The sequence below is a fragment of the Pseudopodoces humilis genome, chromosome 5 (assembly GCF_049639895.1).
Source record: "Pseudopodoces humilis isolate 2021_Gansu_Grassland_sample_001 chromosome 5, ASM4963989v1, whole genome shotgun sequence".
Classification (NCBI taxonomy): Eukaryota; Metazoa; Chordata; class Aves; order Passeriformes; family Paridae; genus Pseudopodoces; species Pseudopodoces humilis.
The window spans coordinates 753,752-777,447 of NC_142204.1; the positions used below are offsets into that span (position 1 = coordinate 753,752).

Consider the following 23,696-nt stretch of genomic DNA (forward strand, 5'->3'; position numbering starts at 1 on the left):
GCTGCACACAGAGGGAAGAAAAGTCTGTAGTCTTATTTTCTGCCGTGGGTTTGTTTTGAGAAGAGCAAGGCCTTGGGTTCTGCAGGCAATCCTGATCAGCAGAATAGCTCCATCAAACTTGCTATTCACTGGAGCAATTCTGAGCAATTCTGAAATAGCTTTAATTGATATCAAATTGCAGTTCAATTTGAGAGCAAGATCCTTTTTCTCTCACCCTGCCCCCACGAGCAGAGGGGCAGGGTGAGAGGAAAAGGATAGTCCTTAGTCTGCTGGTTTAACTTCCAGCATGAATACTGCATTCCTCCTGTCTCTTACAACACTGGGAACTACTGAAGTAGGTTTACTAATAAATTTGTGATTTTTGTAACAAACCAAACCATTGGAAAACCTCCCCAAACAATCTCTGCATTGGGACCATGTCATCCTCAGTGCAGATGTACTTTTTGTCCCAACAGCCTGATGTGGAAAATGTATTTCCTAGATTAGTAAGCAAAGCTAATTTCAGTAGTTAGCTGTACTCATTAACCCAGGTCTCACAGAACTGGCAAGGGCTTGAGCACATCAGCACCATCTGTGCCAAGGTCTGACACTTTGCATATTGATGAGGCCATTAACCTGTGATTTCTTCTTCTAGGATATACAGGTTAAAATACCTTAAATAACTTAATCTATTGTCCTATCACCGTTGTAAAAGTGTATTTTAGGACCTTTTACACTCACACTTGTTTCAATTTTTTTTTTTTCTTCCGAAGAGGTTAAACTTTTTTTTCACATTTCTGTTTCTTTCTTGATTCTGTTTCAGATTAAAAATCACGTATTTGTTTTAGGCTTAATTAAAAAAACCAAAAAAAACCAATTAAATTTGTTTTAATCTTTGATTTTCCTGCGTTGTATTTCCCCATACTTAAAAACAGCATGGGCTGTGCAATAATTAAATTAATCTCACCATTTTGATATAGGTACCTGGACAGCATCCTGGAATTGTCACAGCATCACAGGTAAAGAGCAGCTGTAGAACAGGTGGAGGTGACTGAGGTGTGTTTTTTGTTGGACCTGTTTGTGGCAGGCTCACGAGGCAGCCCTGGAGGCGAGGGCCAGCCCCGAGCTGAGCGAGCACACGCAGCAGCTGGAGCGCGACGTGGCGCGGTACCGCGAGGAGTCCGGCAAGGCTCAGGCGGAGGTGGATCGGCTCCTGGACATCCTCAAGGAGATGGAAAATGAGAAGAATGACAAGGACAAGAAGATAGCAGAACTGGAAAGGTGAGAGTGCTGTCAAGTCCTTAGAAGAGGACCTAAAGATGTAATTAATGTTAAATATCGGTCGTTTTTCTGTTCGTTAAATATCGGTCATTTTTCTTGTCTTAAAAACCTTAAAGTGTCTGTTTTGGGAAAGTATACTTAGAGTTTTTCTGTCTTTGGTCCTTTGCTGTGATACACTGTTAGGAAAAGGGTGTCTTACCATGTGCTTTTTCTTCCCTGTTGACTCAAAAATAGTGCTGATGTAGGTAGAACTAGAAAGGCAGATAGAGCTGGAAGGGAATGGGGAAGGGGAGGAAAAGCTGCTGAAATTTTGGTGTGTTTGTAAAGCAGTTTGTTGTTTTGATACAATAAATTCCTCAGGCATTGCTTTCACAAAAACAAATAAGAAAAATGCCTTTTCAGCAGTTCTGATACTATTTACTCAGATTCTTCTGACAAGTGGCTTCATAATACAGTTACTGGTAGGGACACAGGTAAACTTTGGCCCAAGTGAAGCCTGATGAGCAGATTTGCTTTTGTCCAAGCAAAACTTCATCCAGTACTTTTCAACATTTTCCATCTTTCTCTTGGAGCCAGGAGACTCAAAACTGTAATGTCCCAAGGAAAAATTATAATTAATTATGATTCCACAACATTTGTATCACAAATACAAGTAATAGATCTTGGGAAAGACCTGAATTAGATTCTGCGTTCTGTCATTTTCTCATCTTGAAGTGGGCCAAGAGCAAATTTCTGGGCAGTAATACCTGTTTGGGGTTTTTTGTTTACTTTACCATTCCCAATGAAAAAAAAAATCACTAACTTGGAGCAGCAAAGTGGAAATTTGGTTATTCCCATTTGCCTTGTGCCAGAATAGTCTTTCTAATTTCTGTCTTTTCACTATTTAACTACTCTACAATTTAGTCTCAGGAGGACTAGGGCAGCTAAGTGGAGAACATTTCAGGTTCTGCAATCAGTGGCTATTTTTCATGACTTGCTGATTGTCAAATTATGGGCTCCTCTGAATGATTTGAAAAACTCTTTTCTAAGGAATCCATTCTCTTTTCCTTGAAATGTACAGAGCTCTGGAACATTTCAGCTTGCCAGCTGGGCTTCTTCTCTCTTTGTGACTGTAAGCAACACCCTGTTAGTTTTCTTTAACCAAAATTTTTTGTACCTATGACATAAGCTCGAACACCCAGAAGTGAGGATATATTCTTTTTAAATGTCTTCCCTTTTCTCCTAAGTGATGCATTATTCAGCCTGTTGGTACATAATGTAATCAGCAGAACATTCAGGCTGCTATTGTTGAGTATAGACATGAAAAAGCTACAAGTCATTCGTCTGTGTGATTTTTTTCAGTCCTGGTGGGGTCCCCATCTCAGGTGTGACATTCCCCGTGTCATCCTCTTTAGGGCAGGCAAGTTGGCCAGGGAACAGGTACAAGCTATCCCCTTACTTCTATCAGAAATAACATAGAAGATAACAAAGAAATATATTCATAGTGCCTTAATGTTGTGTTTTTTTTCTTTGTGGAGAAGTAACTACTGTTTTGGAAAAGAAAATCAGAAATATGCATCATTCCTCAGCCTGATTCCTAGAGGAGATCGAAATGGCAGGAAGAGAATTCTCTCACAGATGCTTTTAATGCAAGCTGACTTTTTTATTACATTAACATTAGGAACTAATAATGATTTGACTTGCAGCTTCAAAAATTGAGTAGACACAAGTGTCCTATAAACAAAGAAATTTATAGTCTACAAAGGAAAAATAACAAGGAAGAGAAATTAGGATGAGTCTCCTCTTTTATAGATAGAAATGATTGCTCCATCTTCAATAGAAAGCAAGCTTTTTCTTGGAAAAAATGCATTTCAAGACATCTGCAAAGCAGTTCTTGTTTGTCCTGTTACATGGTAGTTTCTTGATGTTTCAGTCACAGATTAAAGTCTTACAATGAAAGCATAAAACCCCCAAATACCATAACAATTTGGTAAATGCTTTGACTATTCATTTTTATCCATTCCTTCTTACCGCTTGATCTTCTGTCTAACAAAAAATTGAGTGGTCCTCATCTCATTTCAACTTATCTTTTCTACCAGTACTGAGGTAAGACAGAATATGTTTTATTTCTAGTAATTAGAATAGGTATTTTGACCATGTAAAGAAAAGACTGCTTTTGTTATTGTGTGGCTGCCAGCAGCTGAATCAATCAAGGGGAGGAGAAAAATCTAAAACTATTCATGTTCTATAACCACTCTAAGTGGAAATGGAAAAAGTCTTCATGGTCTAAAGATCTAATCTGTTAGTGTGGTGAATTAGCCAAGTTATCAACACCTGAAGTGATTTTTCAGGCAGAACTGTAATTTAAAGACATCACTGGAGAAGGAGATAGAAACTCCAGATACTTTATGGTGAGGTTTTGACTGGTAATTTCTCTTTTTCTGAATAATTGTTGGAATTTCTCTTTGACCTTAGTTGTTTTCAACTGCTCCCCCAAACAATTATTCCCTGAAAGCTTGCTTTCTTCTTGTGAGTTTTTGCACAAAGCAGAGATTTCATCATGCCTATTTCACGTATAGGTTGGTCCTCTTTTTATCTACAATGCTTGTTTATAAAATATTCTTTCATGGCTGAAGCTGTATAGCCAGGCATGTTACATTCGTGTTTTAGAGCTAGAAGAGTCTTGGTTTCCAGGAGAATAAAAATAGGCAATATTCTCTTTTAAAATCTTTCCTAAGCTGTGGTCCATGCAGAGCAAGCTAGAAATTATCTTGACTTCTAATGCTTCTACAGCTGATCAAACTCTTGTGCAAAGAAGAGCTTTAGTGCCTGCAGAAGCAATTGTCAGCGAGCTGAACAGCAAATATTGCTGTGCCTGTCAGGAACAGTCAGTGTTCCACTGCAGCAAGGTGAGAAGTCACATCCAGAGACTCAGTGTACTGAAACAAATGGGATTTTTCAAAAGAGAGTCTCCCTTCCCTGTAGATTTCCCTTTTGCCAGCTCTCTGTGACAGCTGCACCGTGTGCTGGCAGGGGCAGGGAGGTGGCACCACACTTTCATCCACACAAGAGATGTGTCACCTGTTGGGGAGGTGGGCACAGAGGGACAGAGAAGAAGACAGTAGGGAGAGGAAGATGAAATTAAAAACAGAAAACTGCTCTTTTAACCCTTTCAGTGCAGGCAAAGCTGCCTTGTGCTGAAGTTAACATGAAGGGAAATGCTTCCACTCTGCAGTAGCAGTTACTGAGTGGGAGACATCGCTTTTCAGATGAAAGGTATTAAAAAAACCGTGTTAAGTATGGTGCATGCTATGCAAGAGTTGTAAAATATAAAGTCAACACAAGCTTGAAAGCACAAGCTCATTGGTATATATATTCTCTGTGGGGAGGATTTTGCTTTTTCTTTTGGGAAGGTGGGCCCTAATTCCACATTTCTTCTGTGGGTGAGCAGCCCCATAGGTTTTGTTTCTGTCCCCTGAGGTGGTGGTGTGGGGGGTTTTGTAGCTGTCTGGTTATTCACTTCCTTTGTAACTAACTGTTTGCTTTTTGTATTGCCATTCCATAACCTCCTGTCTCTCTGTAACTTTTCACTCTGTGTTCTGTTTCCTCCCTTGCTGTTCCCTCCCCTGTCCCACGGCTGCCCCGAGCTGTGTGGTTCTGTTTGGTTTTGTGGGGGTGTTTGTCAGGAATCACGGCTCCCCCAAGCTGCCCCCTCCCTGCCAGGTGCACCTGGGGGGGTTTGTGTGGGACCTCCTGGGAAAGTGAGTGTCCTCCAGGCTCCTGTGTCCTCCTCTGGGCTGGGATGTGGCCATTGTGCTGCTGCTGCTGCTGCCTGGGGCTGCTGCCATGCTGCTTCTCCCCCAGCCCAAACAGGACCTGCTCGTGTGGCTGCTTGTGACCACGGCCCAGAGGAACTTGGCTGCTGCTCTCCCTGATTCCAACCCAACAGAAGCTGTTGCTATTTAATCCCAATTCTCTTGCTGTGTTTTACCTTTGGTCCTAATCTCTTGCTACCAGTTCTGCCTGAGCCAGCTAAAACTCAGTGTTCTCCAAGTGTTCTAAAAGTTGTCATTGACAGAGGTCAGTATTGACTTATTATTGAGTTTTATTGTGATGACTATCCTGTAATAACAAACAAACAAAAGGTAATGCTCCTTATCTGAGACATGGCCATCACAGCCTTCAGAGTAGTTTGTAGAAAGCTCTGTTGGTGTGCACATCTTGTGCAAATCAGAGCAGGCTCTGTACTCGGGAGGTGGATAAAGAATATCTGTACACGTGTCTCCAGAAGCCAGCACTGAGTGAGTACACATGGAACTCCTGCTTCAGCTGCAGGCTGAAAATTGATTTTCATTTGCCACACTCACTATATAAGATAGGTAGTTCTTGTGAGGACACAGGGCTTTTTTCCTGAAGGAAACTATCCTTTGGGAGCAAAGGAAGACAGCACTCAGCTGTGGAATACCAGCAGTCCTGTTAAGGACAGCTGGAATTAGTGGCTGTTTTAAGAAAGAGAATTTAGAGAGCTTTCCTGAAAAGAATTTAAGGATGCCCTTTTCAAGAAGCCTTCCAACTTTTGATTTGTAGAAGCCAAAAGGTATACCCCTCATCTTAAATATTTCTTCTCAACAGTAAATAAAAGATTAAAAAAACACTGGAGGATCTCAGAGGAGTGCTGAAAAATGTGAACAGTAGAATGCAGCATCCCATTTTGTCTGTCTTTGAGACAAATATATTTGTGTAGTGTTCTATGAAGGATAGATGGAGAGAGAAATTAGCTGTATTTTCCATCAGCTTTACAGTTTCCTAGAATAGTGTAAAGGAAACTGTACTAATTATGTAAATTATGCCCTAAGTTAAGTCAGCAGTTTGAAGCTGAAATACTTTCAAACTGCTACTCATATCTTGGAATAATTGTCTTTGGTTTTCAAGTTTGTTGTTTCTGTGAATTTTTAAATAGTTTTTTAGAGCATTCCTAGGCAAGAACCACATCAAGGCATATTAATAATTTAAAGATATGTTGTCAAATTTAAAGAAAGGTGTTTAAAAAGTCATAATCATCACTGCTAAAGTTAACCTTGAGAGATGGTATAGCTGTAATTCTGTATTGTCTTAACTGATTATAGTCCTCCAAAAATAAATTGAACTCTGATTCAGGCATTGGAAAACCTGAAACAATTAAATATTATTTTAAAATACTTCAATCCATTTTTCTGCCATAAAACATACAGCAAATCAAATATATTTATCTTATAGTTGCATGGCATTATTACAAGGCAGAATCTGTTGTTGTTGTGTTTTTCATCCACTTCCCTCAAAAATCTGTAGCTTAAGTGAACATTAAAATTCTAAGGTGAATCACTCAAAACTTAGGATATTCTGAAATGAAGATTGCCTTATAATTTTAATTCACATTTTATGTGAAACGATACAATTTTTAACCATACACGAACAAACTTTTTCCATAAAAGTGCTGCCTCTTGTGAAGGACACAGCTGAAATTCTTCACAAAAATCCCCAGTTAGGTTGAACCTGTCATGGGAAATAGCAGCACAACTTTTGAACATTTGGCAGCAACTGAGGACAGGGTTTTGTAATGGAAAGAAGTGATCAGGCCCACAGTTAGTCCAGCTCCACCTCTGAGCACACAGATCTGTTGAATATTAAGATTTTCATAATTTCCAAGCTAGGAAAGGAAGAAGTAATTTCTTTCTTCTCAGCCTTGCTGTATCTGCATACAAGATCAGCATTTCACCTCAAGTCCCCTGTCAAGTTTCACAGGGGGAAAACAAAAAACATTTCATATGAACATGACTTCTTGGAGCAGATAGCAATAAAAGATGCAGGCACATTTGCTTACAGGTATTTAACTGCAGACACCTGAAAGTGTGCTGACTTTCAGAGAGCTTCTGCCCCCTGGAATCAGCCTTTGTTAAAGGGCCTTAGGAGCAGACTCAGACTCACTAATTGCTTTTGAAACCTACATCTAAGGAGGAAAAGAGAGACACAGAGACACTGCCAGGAATTGCAAATCCATCTGTAGAGAGCAGCAGATAAAAACCCCACCACAGTGATTTTACGGTGACTCCTCAGTCCATCCCCACCTTTCTCATACAATGGGATACCCTCCTTCTATTTGTTCTTTATTTAGCTCTCCTTTATTTCCCATTCTTTCCCTCCTCCTGTGTTTTGGGAGATGCTGCAATTTGTGATATTGCAGTTCTGAAATAGAAGGTCAGAGAGCCCCAGGTGTGGTGAGCAGTGGGGCTGGAGGAGCTGCCACCCAGACCTGGTGTTCCCTCCCTGTCCCAGCAGCCCTGGACTGTCCTACCCTGTCCTACACAGAGTGATTCCATGGATTCCATGGCACTGGGAGCACACCAGCAAATTGGCAAACTTCAGCACTGGGCTGGCTCAGAGCGTGGTTTGTCTGCTAATCTGAGACTGAGGGTCTGACCTTGGACCCTCCAGGAAGGACCCTGCACTAGAGAAATGCCAGAAATGAGAAGCACTGATTGTCAACTTTCTTCAAGGCTTCTTTTCCTGCCACATTTTCTGTAGTGCTGAGGTGCTGCTTGTTTTTATCATTAAATCAAGGTGGCTTTCCAGCACTTCCTCTCATGTCTATTATCTGTAAAGAGTGTAGGAGTTGTCATCTGCCTTATATTGTAGCAATAATGGATTTTATTTAGCAGATATCTCTTAATCCAGCTGTTAGACCAGCAGAGTGTAAGAGCTGTGATATAATTAAAATAATTATAAACGTGAGGAGAAAGTGCATCAGGTAAATAACGAGCCTAGTCTGCATATCAGTTTCATTGTTACCTGCCTTTATTACATCCCTTCAAAAGTTGCTCTGTAGCTTTATTTCACTCAACATCTTTGAGCAATATGGGAGTATCCATACTCACAACCTACTGTGAAAGGAGCAGAAAAAACCCCACCAAAACTCTTTTATACAACTGATACAGTAAAAATAAAAGTGTCAGGTCCTGGCATTGTCTTGGAGTGCAGAAAGAACAAAGGGAATATGCAGTAAGTGCCAGTGAAATAGTAATTTTAGTGCTCCATTGTGGCCATCTGTGGCTGGGTTTGTGCTCTTAGACCCATGCATACATGTGTGCATGATGCATACACAAACCTTCTGTCTCTGCCTTCCATCTCTTCCCTAGCCCTCTAAATACCAACCTAGAAAAGAGACCAGCCATCATTTTTTTTTATCAAGAGAACATTTCAAAAGGGGTAAACGTAAATAGCCTTTCTGCTCTGACAGACACAAGGAAGATCAAATGCCTATTGTTCCCTGTCAGATTGCTTTGAAGGAGTGACAGAGTAATAAATATACACAATCACTCACTGTCAGACAAGGGGAATTCAAAAATTGACTGAAAACCATTACATAAACTCCATCCTAAGTACATCTCAGACAAATGTAGCAGGCTCATTCCACTCCCTATAATGACACAAGCGTGTGGGAAAAAATTGTAGCTGGAATAACCAACAGCTTTGGTTAAAATATAGATTTCTTAATTAAAATGCTTAAGGTTTTTTTTTGATCCTCACCCAGTGATCAGATTCAAGTCAACCTTTAAAGTTCAGGAGATGTATTTTCAAGGAGAGTGTGTTTCTGTGAGCCTGCCAGCTGGCATTACCATTGTCTGCTGTCCCTGTGAGTGCTGGTGGGGCTGGGCAGGAGCGCTGCTGCTGCTGGATTTTGGGAGGAATGCTGCAATTGTGCTCTTGCTGGAAGGGAAAGGTGCAAACAGAAGTTGTGATTCTGCTCTGTGACCAGCATGTCTGGTGTGTCCCTGGTCCTGCTTGCTTGGGGCTGCTGCCTGCTGTGCTCCTGTTCAATTTCACTGATGTAGCTCCAGCCCATGGCAGGTCTCCATTTACCTCCCAAGAGCTGACACTTGCAGGTGTCTGCCTTGCTTTTAGTTGGAGTCATAGCACACTTACAGAGCTTTTTTTTTCTAATTTAAATGTGCTTTCAGACATAGTCCCTATTTTTGTTTGGGTAAATACTATGGTAATTCTAAAAATCCACACTTCTGAAAAATACTTTGTACTTCTGTAACAAAAGCTTCGAAAAGGGGGCTAGCAATTACACAAAATGTCTTTTTCTTTGGAAGAAGGAATTATTCCATAACAAAATGGAGATGTAGCAATAATTATTCTGTTTAAAACCCATGCAGCTGGTTAAATAATACTTCAGTATCACACAGAAAATTGCAAGTGACCTCAGCTGTACATACTGTTTTGCCTTCATCCTGTGCCAGCAAAAGATGCTACCTTTAACAGCAGTTGGAAGAACTGTATGGTTCATTTAAATCCCCCTGGGCTGTTCTGAGTTGTGGCCTGTATGTTTTTCACTGTTAAACTGAAGAAACAATATCACATCATTACAACACAACCAAAGGATCCCCAAAACACAAAATGAGAAGTCCTACATTTTTCCCCTTACCATATTTATTCCCATATTTAACCAATTTTTTATTTTCACATTTTTGTTCCCTTTTGTTAAATCTGTTTGCAGTCTTGGATTTCAGTCAGAATTGTTACTTACACATTTTTCTTTATGAATTAACCAAGGCTTTTGGAACCTTATAAGTTACTTCAAGATCAAACGCTGAGATGTGGTATTTGCATTTTACAAGTCTCATCTTTCCCCAAATCCCCAACTAATAAAGCCTTTACAACAGCTGTCCTTGAAGAGCTGGATTTGAGGAATGTTGGTTCAGAAGCCAAAGAAAAGTACCTTTGCACTAGTTAATCTGTTACAGACCAACAACAGCTGCTTGTACAAATTCAACACCCTGCACGGTTGATAGTAAAATTTATGCCATAAATAAGGACTTCAAATTTCATTTACATGCCTCCATATACCAAGAGTAATAAAGAATATAGCAGTTAGCCTGTCCTATAGAAATATTTTTATCCAGCCTGTATCCTGCCTTTTTAGAGTGAAATTTTGCCATGGGAGAAGTACAACAAATGTTGTAAAATCCAAATTGCTACTTTGGACAGAAGGACATTTCCTTTGCCTCTCTTCTATTGACTTAAAAACCATGAAATTTAAAACCAGATTGAAAATATCTGTATTTATGGTTCCTTGGTGCCTTACCTTGCTGTTATCAGTGAAATTGACAGCACATGCCTATGAAAGATATGGGAGACATTTGGGGAAAAAAAAGCAATAATGAACCTATGGGACCTCGTGCTCTACAGGGGACTCCAGCATTTTGTCTTGGTCAGTTCTGCTGTTGAACAATGTTGGAGAGAACTGTCAAAAATTACCTGTTTGGTCATTATTGTTTTTAGATTGCACCTGGTACAGGAGAATGATGTGGCAGGAAGAAGAGGCAGCTGCTTTTTTTGTTTCTCTTTGGAAGGGGTGACTTCAGTGTCAAAATTAAGAAAGATGAGCTTTTAGCTTTGACAAGTCTTCAGGTCTCGAGGACTTTACTCAGAGGTTGGGGTTTTTTCCTTTCTGTTCAGTCCCTTTAGACAAGTTGGGATCATCTGCAGGAAAAGTGAAAAAATTGCATGTCTTACTCATGGAGAGAAAATAAGCCCTTAGATGATGTTGTAAGGGAAGACAATAGGTTTCATCTCAGTCAAACTCTGTATTTTCAAAATGTTCATTAGAATTCTGGAAGAAGGGTACTTGCTAATGACATGATGCAAATCCAGAGTTTTCTTGTAAGACAGCTTATTTTCTTTTTCCAAGAACTTTTAAGTATTGGAGACTATTTTCTCTACAGAAAGTTGCCTCTAGTTGAAATGGTGTAATCTAATCTAAAGGTCCTTTTTTCTCTTATTTCTTTTTTTTTTTTTTAGATGTCTATAAAACATGCAGCTCTGTGTTTGTGAATGATTGTGTGTGTCTGTGTGTCATTACCTGATTTATATCTGCTTGTTTTGTCCTTTATTCTTGAACTGCTTTATCTCTGGACTCTGTTTTCACAAACTCTAACTCTTTCTCTTTCGCATCTCCTTCCTGGATTTGCTGCTCCCTTCAGCCTCACCTCAAGGTCAGTATCCACTTTTGAAAGGGTGTTTATAAGACTGTCTATTCAGCTAAAATTGAGATCTTACAGAAGATTGCACATCCAATTACATGATTGCAAAATAAAAGATCAGAGGATCGGTTAAGTCTGTGTAGGAGGATGGGTTGAATAGGGTGCATGTTTAGAAGGAAAGAATTTATATCAAACCATTGTAAATCAATGCTGTTGTGCACTGGCAGGAAGGGGGAAGGCTAACCAGTGAAGCTTTTAAAGGGAAAAAAACCTACAGGAACAGGAAGCTGGAGCAGGACAGTTTAAATGTCACTGGTTTTATCTGTTCCTGTGAGGAGAGATTGGCCATTAGCCACGTGCTGTGATACATACACATGGTATGGAGTGAAGAAGTAGCTCCTCTGAAATACTGCTTGTAGAAACTTTAACTGCTGGATCTTTATCATTGCAGCTGAAACCTTGCAGTGGTGCTGCAGAACTGGTTTTGGTGCTGTTCTGTCAGAAAGAGCCAAGGGCTGAGGGTTAAAGATAAGTGAATTAGCAAGAGGATGAATTTGTGAAGACACGAAGTGATAAACCACTGAAAAGAATTTCAGCCATGATTTTTTTTCCTGTTTTTATATTTGAAAAGCAGTTGCTAACCACAGATTTTGGGATTTCAATAGAGTAGCTCGGAGTAAACGTCTGTGGCCTAAATAATACAAGTAAAAGTACATTATTTAATGACTCTCAATTGCCTTTGAGAGCTCTGCAACCATGTTGGATTTTAGTCTTTGCTGATAAAGTCTGTTGGTAGAAACCATCCGTGACTCCTGAAGAAGGAACGATCATAATTGTTCCAGACAGCGTCTTTGCCCAGCCAGCCACTACTTAATGACTGAAACTCTGAGTTACCAACCAACATCTGCCTTTGCTGTTGATGGTTAGCACTGAAAAACGTGGTGCTGGCTGGAATCCCCTGGTGCTGGGGTGCTGCTGACGCCTCTGAATCGTGTCAGCGTGCTGACCTTGGTTTGGCACGGGCGCCGCGCTCGCGGCCCCGCTGCGCGCTTTCCTTCCTCCCACAAAAGACGGGATTCAATCCTGTTGTTGTCATCCATCAATACCTTCCTCACTCAGTGGGTCACGCTGGCACACTTGTAATTACTGGGGAGAGGAGGCCTGGCCTTGAATGACCCCTCCAGATCCCAAAAACACGAGTGGCAGGGAACTTTTGGTGCCCTGGGAGTGTTTTCCTCTGGAGTGAGCGCTGTGCCTCTTGCTCGAGCAGGGAATTCTCCTGCTACAGCACAGGAGCAGCTTGGGCTGCTTTGGATGATGAAGATGTTAAATTGTAAATGTTGAACTGAAAATGTAAATGTTGTGACTTCAGTCCCTGTGGCTGCAGGGTTTTATCAGTTCCTGTGCTGGAATTAACCATAAACAATTTGAGGGTGCTGTTTGGTTGTGGTATTTCTGGGACCTGGCGTGGTTTCTCTTTTCACAAACAATGTAACCACAACTTTAATTTCTCACATTTAAAGCACAATGTAAAATTTGGCTAGAGAAGATCTGGATGTGATTTGAGGTGACCAAGTGTTAGGAGCAGGAACTTGGAAGAGTTTTCTAAGGTGTTAAAGAGATTGTCCATTCTGTCCTCACAGTTTCTTACTTGGTTTATCGATTATTTTGGATTACTTTTTTTTCCATTTTTAAAATGATGATGGTTAGTTGCTGAGGTTTTCATTTATTTGTTGAAATAAATCAAGAGTGTAAGGAAATAGGTGGAATGACTGCTCTTGGAATTACAAAATCTCTGCTGGCCAGAAACAAATAAAAAGATTCTCCTCAGGGCAAACAGGAAAATTACAGTGGTTGAAGTACTCTGGTTTCTTTCCTAAACATTTCAGACTGTCTAGTTACTATTGACTGCAACATATGAAGAAATAGCTGTTTTGTGAAGTTACAGGCTACCTTGGAAGCTACTACAGGAGTCATAACTTTATTTTTCTGTGAATGCTGTAAAGCAATTTTTTCAGACATCAAAGCAAATGTGTCTCCTGGGAAAGAACTGAATATGTGAAAAGAGTGTTAGGTATGTCTGTCCTCTAGCAGGAAGAAATCCTCTGAATTATTTCTGTTCTCATCAAGAGCAGCTTTGGTTATATTAATTCCATAATTAATTAATTACTTAATAATCCACATCAGTGTTTGGTTGTGACATGCACTCGCTGCTGACTCACAGGAAATAAAATTGTTGTGGAAAGCACAGTGATTAAAGCAGTTTGCTGTGAGAAGGTTTTTGCTAAGCATCTCTGCTGGTGACAGCTTCCCAAAAAGAACTCCCCAGTGCTGGCTGAGTTCAAGAGGAACAAGCCAAATAACACTGCACTGGTGTCATTACCTGCAGCAGCGAAAAAAAATAGAAAAAAAGCCATAAATTCATGTGTTCCAGTTCTTATAAGCTGTTCTTCTGAATATGTGTCATGAAAGTTGAGATAGATAAAGATGAAAAGACTGGCAATCATGTGAGCAACTGCATACTTCTCAAGGGAAGAAATAATGCAGAAATAATATATAATATATATAATAAAAATATAGAATAAAAAATGCAGAAATAAGATTTTCCAGCCCCAAACTACATAACAAACAGCTTAACAGGACAGGAGATATCCCACAGCAGGCTTGTCTTTAAGTGTTCTTACTTTCTAATCTCACATTTTCTTAGTTTAAATCACATAATTGATTGTACTGTCTGCCATATTTTAAAGCAAGTAATCCAGTTCTTAGAAGAACATTTTCTGGATTCTTTGATATACTGGGGAGAATTTGACACTGTAGGAAGTTTCTAATGAAATACTGTAAACCTTATTTCCACAAGCCAAGTGGTTTGGTGATTAGAGGAGTACAGGCTGGTGGCGTGAATCCAGGTAAAAGTCTGCTAAGAGTGTCCACATAAAATTAAATGTCAGTGTAGCAACTCAAGTGTAGCCTTATAAAATCAAAGTAAAAACAAAATACTAAATCTGGGGGGATTATTTCAGTCTTTTTTCCAGAGTCCTAAACGTACATTAAACAGAACAAGTCTAACCACCAAAGAAATATTTAAAATATCATCCTTCTATAACAAAATAACAGATAATAGTGCATAAAATATTCAGCAAGTACAGGAAACTCAGGGTGCTATTCTGTCTCGTTATGGACTTTTGGGTTAAGTTCTTTTTCCCTTTGAACTGAAGATTGATGAGAGGGAGGCAGTTTTCTCTTGTTCTATCTCAGTTGTTTATTTTTTCTTATCAGCATTACAAGGTACAAGGAGCTATGTGCACTAGGATAGAAAAGGGGTAAAATGGCCATCAAAGATCTTCTTCAAGGTCTTTTATATGTCCATTTACCCAATTAACAGATGCCAACTAAATTATTTTTCTCAGTGACCCAATGACCCAACACCTGTGTGTTGCACTCCAACATCTTTTACCCAATCACTTACTACCACCCAAAAACCCCGAGGAGAAGAACATGAAGAAGAAAGAAGGACAAGAGGCAACACCCTAAATCCTCCACCTTGTCTCCTGTTCTCTAAACTAACTTTTTCACCCAGTGATTTAAGAAACTTTCTAATCTACACACTTATACTTTTCCTATCTAACTTCAGCATTTGTTCTCATGTATCACCATGAAAACAAGCTCATGAATTTCATGTTATATGAAATTCAGTGTTTTTCTAGATCTTATAATTAAGTATCAGAAACAAGGGCACACACTCTGTATCTCAGACTCCAACACTATTCCAAAGTCCTTTTTAACAGGCAGAAAGCAGCAGAGCACTCAGTGGCAGGTGTGTGGTACCTGTGGGCTCTCACTGCGCTGGAAATTCCTCTGCACACTGACAGGAGCTGACAGCAGGGCAGGAGAAGTTCCTCTCCTTCCTGGCTCTCCAGTTTCAGACCTCCAGAAGGCTCCAGGTCCTCCCTGTGCCACAATTTTGGTCATTAACCGTGCCAGGAAGTGATAAAAATTTCAAGTGTGTTGAGTCAGCAGCGGTTTTAGCTCAGCAGAGACAGAAATGTCTTCAAAGAAGTTTCCACTTAAATTTCCTTGGCTGTCTCCAAAAAGCAGTAATCTGTAGTAGTTGTTTTCTATTCAGTATATGTTTCCTCTAATTCTACTTAGAGTAAAAATGGCTTTCTGGAAATATTGACACTAAGAAATACTCTTTTTTTTTTTAGAGTTATCTGATTCTTGTAAGTGAGGAGAAATAAGGCATCTTAGAGATGACAGTGGGGAAGGGAAACAATGAAGGCATCAGGTGGTGATGAGTAGGTCACAAAATAGAACTGTGGTTTCCCTTAGAAGAAGTCACTGGTGTAGCCTTTCAAATTTTCTTTATATATAGTGATTATCAGAGCTTTCCTCCTCCATCTGCAGTGGAATCTGTACCTTTTGTGTCAAAGGTCCTCTCTTCTTGCCTCATGTGACTGCAGAATTAAGCAAAATTATTCACAGCTGTACATCATCTCAGAATTCTCAGTTTTCTGTGCTCTTACGTGGTCTGATTAATTTCCTACTACCTGCTGAAATTAATTTAATTATGTGAAAAAACAACCAGTCATTTTTCTCTTGGTGTTTTTCCTTTCTTTTCAGCACACATATTCACAAAATGTTCAGGTTTCCAGTGGGATTTTGAACTGAGGTAGCACTGGAAAGACAAATGACATGGCACTAGGGAGGATTTGTGTGTGTCTCACTATGCTGGGAATTTTGAAGAGGTCCGAGTCAAATACTCTGAGGAGAGAAATCCTTCACAATTTCCTTTTTTTTTCAGGAAAAAACACATTTATAACCAAAAGGTGGTCTTTTTCCCGTATTATTTGAAACATCAAAAGACAACATTATTTCTAGAAGACATTTTAAAATATGTCTTAATCTTCCTGTATCCCAAAGCTAACAAATTACATAGCATGTCATCATCAGAAGATTAAATGAAATGATCACTCAAACTTCATGCAACATTACACATTTTGACTAACCCATATGTGTCCCATCAAGTTTAGTCTAAGGAATAAAACCTGAAGGTTATTTTCCCTCTTTAATGGCTAGCTTCCTTGCAAAATTTTATCCCCCCAAATGGCTAGATTTTTATTTCTGTTCAAATTCTAAAAGCCAGGCAGTGAATGTGTATTTCTGTGGCAAAATAGGATTGGTGCAAAGGGTTCCATAAGTGACAGAAGCACAAGCTTTAACAGGCCCTGCACTCAGCAATAATATGATATTAATGTAATAATACGATATTTACAGAGAATGCAGTCAGGCAGGACTTTTTAAAAAGTTGCTGAAAAGGATGAGCAGCTCAGTATCTGCTTTTGCTCCATTTTTCCTGGTGAAAGACTCCTTTCAGATTCCTAAATGTAATGGTAAAGTGTGCAGGAGTGAATCATTACACAAGGTGTGCCTCAGATGCTCAAAACCTCCTGTTTCAGGGTTGCCTTCCACTGCTCCACTTCCCAGTTGAGGCCATTACTCCACTGCTCACTTAGCTCACATTTTCCATCCTCATTCCTGTGAAACCAGCATCTCTAACAGGCCTGTGCATCACCTCTGCAAATAATTCCTCATCTTTTGCAGGAAAAATATGTTAGATAAGCAGAGATATTTATTGCAGTCATACAGTTTATAGATTCAGTGAACAGTTCTATTGCTGTCAGTCAGATCATTGGAAATCATTCTTAATCTCTTTACTGTAAAATGAAAACAAAATTTCTTACCCATGAAATCCCAAGTAGGCTATTAGAGATACTGCAAGATAAAAACATGCTTAACATTCTTAGGCTAAAATTAAATTAGAAAGCTCTTTTTTTCCCCCTTTCTCTTGTATGGCTCTGTTCCATTTCATTGTTTTTGCAGGGTGGTGTTCAAGTATTCCCTCCTCTGCAGAATGTGTTCTTCATCTGCAGACAATAGAGGGCCCTTTCATACTGGAATATTCAGCTTTTCTAGATACTCTTCTTGAGGTACCCCAGGCAATTCAGGCAGATTTAATCAAGCTCTCAGTAACTTACTTAATTTCCTGCTTATCCAGCAGATAGCCCATTCTTCTTAATTAAAATAAATGTTTTTTTTTTTTCACTTCCTTAGAGAACAAAGTGTTTCCAGTTGTCACTTTCTGTTCCTGGCTGAGTAATTAACTCCCATCTCCAAGGGGTAAAGTGCCTCCTGTCCCTCTATTGACCCAGCACTCCTGTCTTGTAAAGTGCTTTTAATTTTTTTAATTCCTTTGTATCTATTTACAATACTGAACAGATCTGATAGAAACTGGCATCACAAATGTTGGTAGTTTTGGGGTGGCAGTGGGCTTGGAGTGATTCACTTCCAACTTCCTTCCTTCAGGCACTTTGGAATGAACTTTACCATTACAAGTGACTTAATTATTTTTCTACAAAACCAAAAGTGACCAAGAATGACAAACTGGAGTGGCAAAATGTTCTCTGGAAATGCACATCTGATTTATTGAAAATTCCAGAGAGGAAAGAGTGTGTTGTGTGTTTACTTCTGCATCTTGGAATAGTTTCTTGAATTAAAGGTAGGGAAATTTTATTTCTAAGTAGAAAGGGACTCAAAAGCTCCTCTTGTCTTTCTTTTTCCTGTTTTGACCATAGCCTCATTAATATGAATTAGATTTTCAATTCATTCTGTTTACACCTCTCAATCTCTGATGTATGTCTTCATATAAAAAGAGAGATGATTTATAGAAAATATCTTGTATTTTTGTTAGTAATATTCTTCTTGACAAGAAAGGCTGTTGTTTGCTGATATTTCCTGATGGTTAGGAGTGTTCCCCAATGACTTGGAAAATCATTTCATTGAAGGGAAGCAGAAAATCTCTCAGTGACATCTTGCATCAAGGCAGTTGCCCTGCCAGGGGGATCAGCTCAATTAAAATCTTAATTTTGCCTCATTTGTCTCAAGGTCACCAAATAAAAAGTGGTTCACTGGAGTAGTGTAATTGCCTAGATAAAGAATATCTCTGTCTGAGTCCACACTCCAAACTAGAGCTAATTTAATTAGCCAACCTTCTGATCTCTGAGAGTATCAGTGGGAGCATATTTCAGATATCTGACACATGGGGCATCTTGTCACTGGAGGTTTTTTTTAATGTGCTCCTTCATCATACAGTAAAAATTAAAGTATGTATTCATAATACTCATGGACATACTTGTTCTGTATCAGATCCATGTAATTATATCAGATTTTTATTTGGGCTATTTATTTATAAATAAATATATTATAAATATATTATAAATATATTAAATATAATATAATATAAATTAAATATAAATATAAATATAAATATAAATATAAGTATACATATAAATATAAATATAAATATACATATAAACATAAATATAAATATAAATATAAATATAAATATAAATATGCACATAAATATAAATATAAATATAAATATAAATATAAATATAAATATAAATATATTTATTTATATCTCAGTGACATAAAATCATCAGGCTTTTACCCCCAAAATGGACAGGTTTACATGATTTCAGAATGATCCTGCTAGCATTGCTTCCTTTTATCTTTTCCTTTATTTTTTACAAGACTGAATGCTCTTGTGAGTGTATTTCCCTTTATATCAGAAATCCTCATGCACTGAGTTACTGCATTCATGGTGCTTTTGGTTTTAAAGTTTAATAACAACTGCTAAGTTTAATGCTTTTTGCTTGAAGCCTGGATTTTCAGTATTTGTCAGCTTAAATGTGTGAGACATATCTTGTTTTTGTTTTTTTTTTAAACATTCAGCTATCAAGAGGACAGAATAATAATGTTCAACTGTTATCCCAAATTCCTGCAAATTTTTAGAAAGGACTTTCCTCTCTTCATAGCTTGTTTACATACATATACATGTTTTAAGCAACTCTAGCTTGGCTCTTAAATGCCTAGTTTTCAAATTTTCTTCTCCTTACATATATTTTTTTGGTTGGTTACTACTGCTAATTTTTACATTTGATTTTTGTTTTTAATTGTTGTTTGTATTGGGTATTGTTCTGGAAGGAATTAAAAGATCTCATGCCCGTCTGAGAGAAAACAACTGCTGTATTGTGATTTGTTTTCTCTTCTGGCTAGTGGGAGTGCAGTTAAAAAAGACACATGTTATCTTAGATCACAAAAATACCCTCTGAAACCTCAATAAAATGCCATTCATAAGGAAGATTTTATTGCTGTTTGGAAACACTTTTTGGATTAGAGAGGGGCTGGCTGTGTGTGATCTGCTCCCAGGGCAGTTGCTTTGTGAGCTGAGTTAAAGGTAAAGAGAACAGCACCTTTGGGACTTCTTCCCACACTCTTAGGGCCAAATTCAACTCACCCAGCATGGTGCAGGGACAAGGAATCCACACCAAAGCCTAATCAGCCCTTTTATAAATGTCATTTTTGGCCTTGCATCTGTTTGCTCAATTAACAAAAGCAGGCAAAAAAATACAACAGGACAAACTTGTTTGTTGAACTACTGAATGCTTTTATTAAGGTCCTTAAAATATTAGTATTTTATAATTATAAAGTATTTTCCTTAACAAAGGAACACCCATGCCAATGTGTTACAGGTTTATTTCAGAGTTCACCTGAAGTTTGTGTTTTTAATGTTCCTAGTAACAATAAAAAGTTGCAAGGTTTTAAGGTTAAAGGTTTAATTTCTAGTTCAACTTGTGTCATCCTTCAAAAATAGTTATCAAACCTGACATATAATTAACTTGATATTTAATCTCTGAAGTTTGATTTAAAATTCTACACCATTTATGAAATTATGTATTCATCATCAGTGAATACATCATATGTATTCATTCAGGTATTCATCATTTTCAGCACAGAACTTGCTTCCTAGGAAACAGGTGCTGGAGAATTTAAGTGTTTGGGAAGCTGCACATTTGTTTTATTAATCTTTTTTTTAGCTGCACATTAGCTGGACAAATAGGTGCAAAGGATTTTATCTACAAAACCGTAATTAGAGATTAATGGAAACATGAGGTGCTATAGATGTTTACCAGAAATATTTAATGTCATGTATTTGGCCCTGTCTGAAAGTAAATCTTTGGTTTTCTTGATTTGATGTGGACTTGTTGCACTCAACAAAGACATTTTGTTTAATCTCTGCTGATAATCCCTCAATTTTAGCCAGTTGGTTGGGTCAATTTTTATTTTCTTCTTTTTTTTTCTGAGAATACTCAGACAGCAGCATTTGACTGCCATTGTATGTAGCTGGAGTGACTGGAGAGCCTGGTTAATTCTGCTGGTGTTTTTTTAATTCCCTCATGAAATATTCCATGGAGATTAATGCATTTATAACTTATTCCACGTTATTATTTAGTAAACCTCATTGTTGCTAATGAATCAGGTGGTAGATTTCTTTTCCAAGGTGTCTCCAAATTAGGGGAGGGTTGGGGTAACATTTTTTTTATTATATTGAGTTTCTAGGTTCCTCTGGCACGTGCTCCCCTATCTCGTATCTTCCATCAGCTGTTTCTGGAAGAAAACCTTGGTGTAGTTTCAGCTGCAGGGATGTGCTGATGTGCTGAGTGCATCAGGAAATGTGCATTATATCATGCAAATAATTCTTATCACTGAGGAAAGACAGTAAAGTCTAGATCTCCTTGAAGCCTTGACTTCAGCACCTCTTGATTCAGACACTCTTGGGCTCCTGTTGCTAAAATTTGGGGCGAGTTCCCCACAGCCTTCATCCCTTGCCTCCTCCAGTGCTGACCTGAACACATACTTTGTTTTTAGAAATCAAAGTTTCCAAGCCTCAGGAAATGAAGTCCACCCCCCATCCCTTAAAGCCACCGTGGGACAATTTGACTCACATGCAGCAGCCCAGTTAAATCTTCAGGATCTGTGAATATTTACCTTGGCATTCCTCACCTTGTGGAAGGAGCAGTGCAAAATGAAGAGAGGTTTTGGGAGAGGTTCACAGGCAGAAGTACAGCTGAGTGCTGAACAGGAACAGTTTAAGTGTGGTGATTGGTTTTTTAGCCTGGATGCAATGAGCAGCAGAGGTGGTGATATTAAACCGAGTTTCTGAAGCACAGTGAAATTATTACTTCTTTTAGGCAGTAATTTAAAGCACCATTTTTGATCTTGTTACAATATTGAAAGTTGAAATACATATTATTATATTATATATATTAATATATTGTTGAATGTGTTAAATATATATTAATATATTATTGAAAATAATATTTTGATCTTGTTATAATAGTGATAAACTACTGGAGGAGCTGGAAGTGCTGTGTGCAGCCAAAGCCAAGGAGCAGGCCCAGATAACACTTGCAGTCCTTAGAAACAAACCCCAAGCTTAGGAAATTCCATGTAGACCTTCAGCAGTGTACAATTCCCCTGATCCTAGTTTTTCCATGCCTAAGATGAAGAACTTTGTTCAAGCCTTGGCAGCTTCCCTTTGGCTGTCAGTCACACAGCCAGCTGTGGTGATGGGGCTGTGAGATGTGGTCAGTCCTGTTTCCTTCCTTGCTTATTTATCTTCTTTTCATCACTTGCTTTTTCTTGAGGTGAGACGATTAGGCTTTCCAAACAGTGCCACCATTCCCCATGAATTGGTGACCCTAAGGAGTTTTGAGCAGTTAAAAGCCAAGTCAAAACCTTTCAGAACAGTTTTTTTCCCTTATTTTCAAAACAAAGCAGCATTTTTGGGCAGAGTTTTTCCTTGGTTTCCTTCTGCTATATTCCCCAGAATGTCAATATTTTTCTTTGTGTACCAAAACTGGAAAAAAAAAAGCAGGAAAACCCAAACAACTCAGCTGTGCCTCTGTATTGATGATCTTTTAAATTCAGAAGTTGTGGTTAAAGATACGGCCAGCTAAAATATTGTGTGGGGGCAGGCCTTAGAAACAAAGGCGCGGCAATTTTGGGGTAAATATCATAATTTGGATGCTTCTCTGTGTCTCTTAGGACTGCAAAGTGACTGGAGACCTTAGCAATGATAGCAGCATCCTCAGGGAGGGCTGTGGGGAGGGGTGGGTGCTGATCTGGCCGTGGGAGCAGTGACAGGACAGGAGGAGAAGGAATCAGAGGATGCTCAGGACACCAGGAACAGGCTGAGGAGCACCATGGGGACACTGGAGCAGAGCAGTGGTCACAGCTCCCAGCCTGTTCCAGCAGGAATGTGTATTTATGGTGATATTTCATGTGTCTCAGAAGTTCATTAGCTCTTTATTTTGGATGAGAAGGACAATGCTCTCAGGGGAATGGTTCTGAAACAAGCAGGGAGTTGGACTCGATCATCCTTATATCTCCCAACTTGAGATGCTCTGTAATTCTACACTACACATTGTAGAGCCTAACATTTCATAGCACAAGGTACTCTGACAATTCAAAACAAAGTAACTTATTAGGACATTGCATCCAGTTTTCAGTGTAGGCTTTCTCAGTCACATTGACTATTTTATCAATTTAAGTCATGTTGAGACGCACAGTGTCCTTTAAAGTTCTTTAAAGTTCTTTAAAGTTCTTTAAAGTTCTTTAAAGTTCATCTGTCCACCAGGATCAGTAGCTGCATCATCCTGTGGGTGGTGGTAATGCTACAGCAGTGAGGGCTCGAGCTCAGCAATGCCTCTGACATGAAATATTTGTCAGCCAGATGAGTCAAACGAGGTTTTTTCTGTAGCAGGGTTTGTTCCTGATTCACTGTGAAATACAACCTGTGTGTGTGGACATTTCTTGTTGCAGGTTCTGTTTTCTGTGGTGGTTTAAAGCATTTTAAATATTTGCTTAACCTGGATTGTTCTAAAAAAAAAACTGTTGTGTGTTAGCCACATAAATGTGAAGGAAAAGTATATATATACTTTTTATATATTTATATATATAAAATATAATATTAAAATTCAAATTAACTTATATTTTCAGTTAACATTTTATGAACTTCTCTTTCACAAGAATAACATCTGAAATTACATCAGAAAAGATAACCAGATGCAGATAATAGCTTAATGTGTATCATGAAAATCCATATGAGGAGGAGAGAATTAGCAGCTGTATGTGTGCTGATGTACATTACAGTAAAAGACAATGAGATTAGTGTCAAAATGAAAAAAAATACTGACATTAGTACAGAAAAAAAATGATTTCATGAAAGCACTAATAAATTAAAGGGCCTGTGTTTCAACTGGTCTTAGTGAGGAAAGGTCTTGCCAAGGAGAGATGGGTAACAAAGTCACTTGCCACTTTGCAGGACTGCCTGGTGCTCCACTGCTCTTCTATTGTTTGTATTTGTCTTCCTCTTCTGAAATCATTTTAAAATGGGAAATCTTTGCATCTGAAAATTTTTATTGCTTATTGTGATTGTTTGACTTTATTCCCTGTGGTTTTGGGCTATATTTCATCACTGGAAATTCAAGAATTTCACAGAGAAGTGGAAAGGTGTGTCTTCTTAAAAGT

At 38.6% G+C, this 23,696-nt stretch overlaps 1 protein-coding gene across 10 annotated transcripts in view; it reads left to right on the forward strand.

Moving 5' to 3' along the window:
* The window catches only part of ERC1 (ELKS/RAB6-interacting/CAST family member 1), a 274,756-nt gene that overhangs the window by 115,962 nt on the left and 135,098 nt on the right, over positions 1–23,696 (forward strand). For all 10 annotated transcript variants that reach the window (XM_014259338.2, XM_088054896.1, XM_088054899.1 and 7 more), the window contains one exon: positions 1,067–1,260. In XM_014259338.2, coding sequence (XP_014114813.1) covers positions 1,067–1,260 — 194 coding nt within the window. The remainder of the gene's footprint in view (positions 1–1,066; positions 1,261–23,696) is intronic.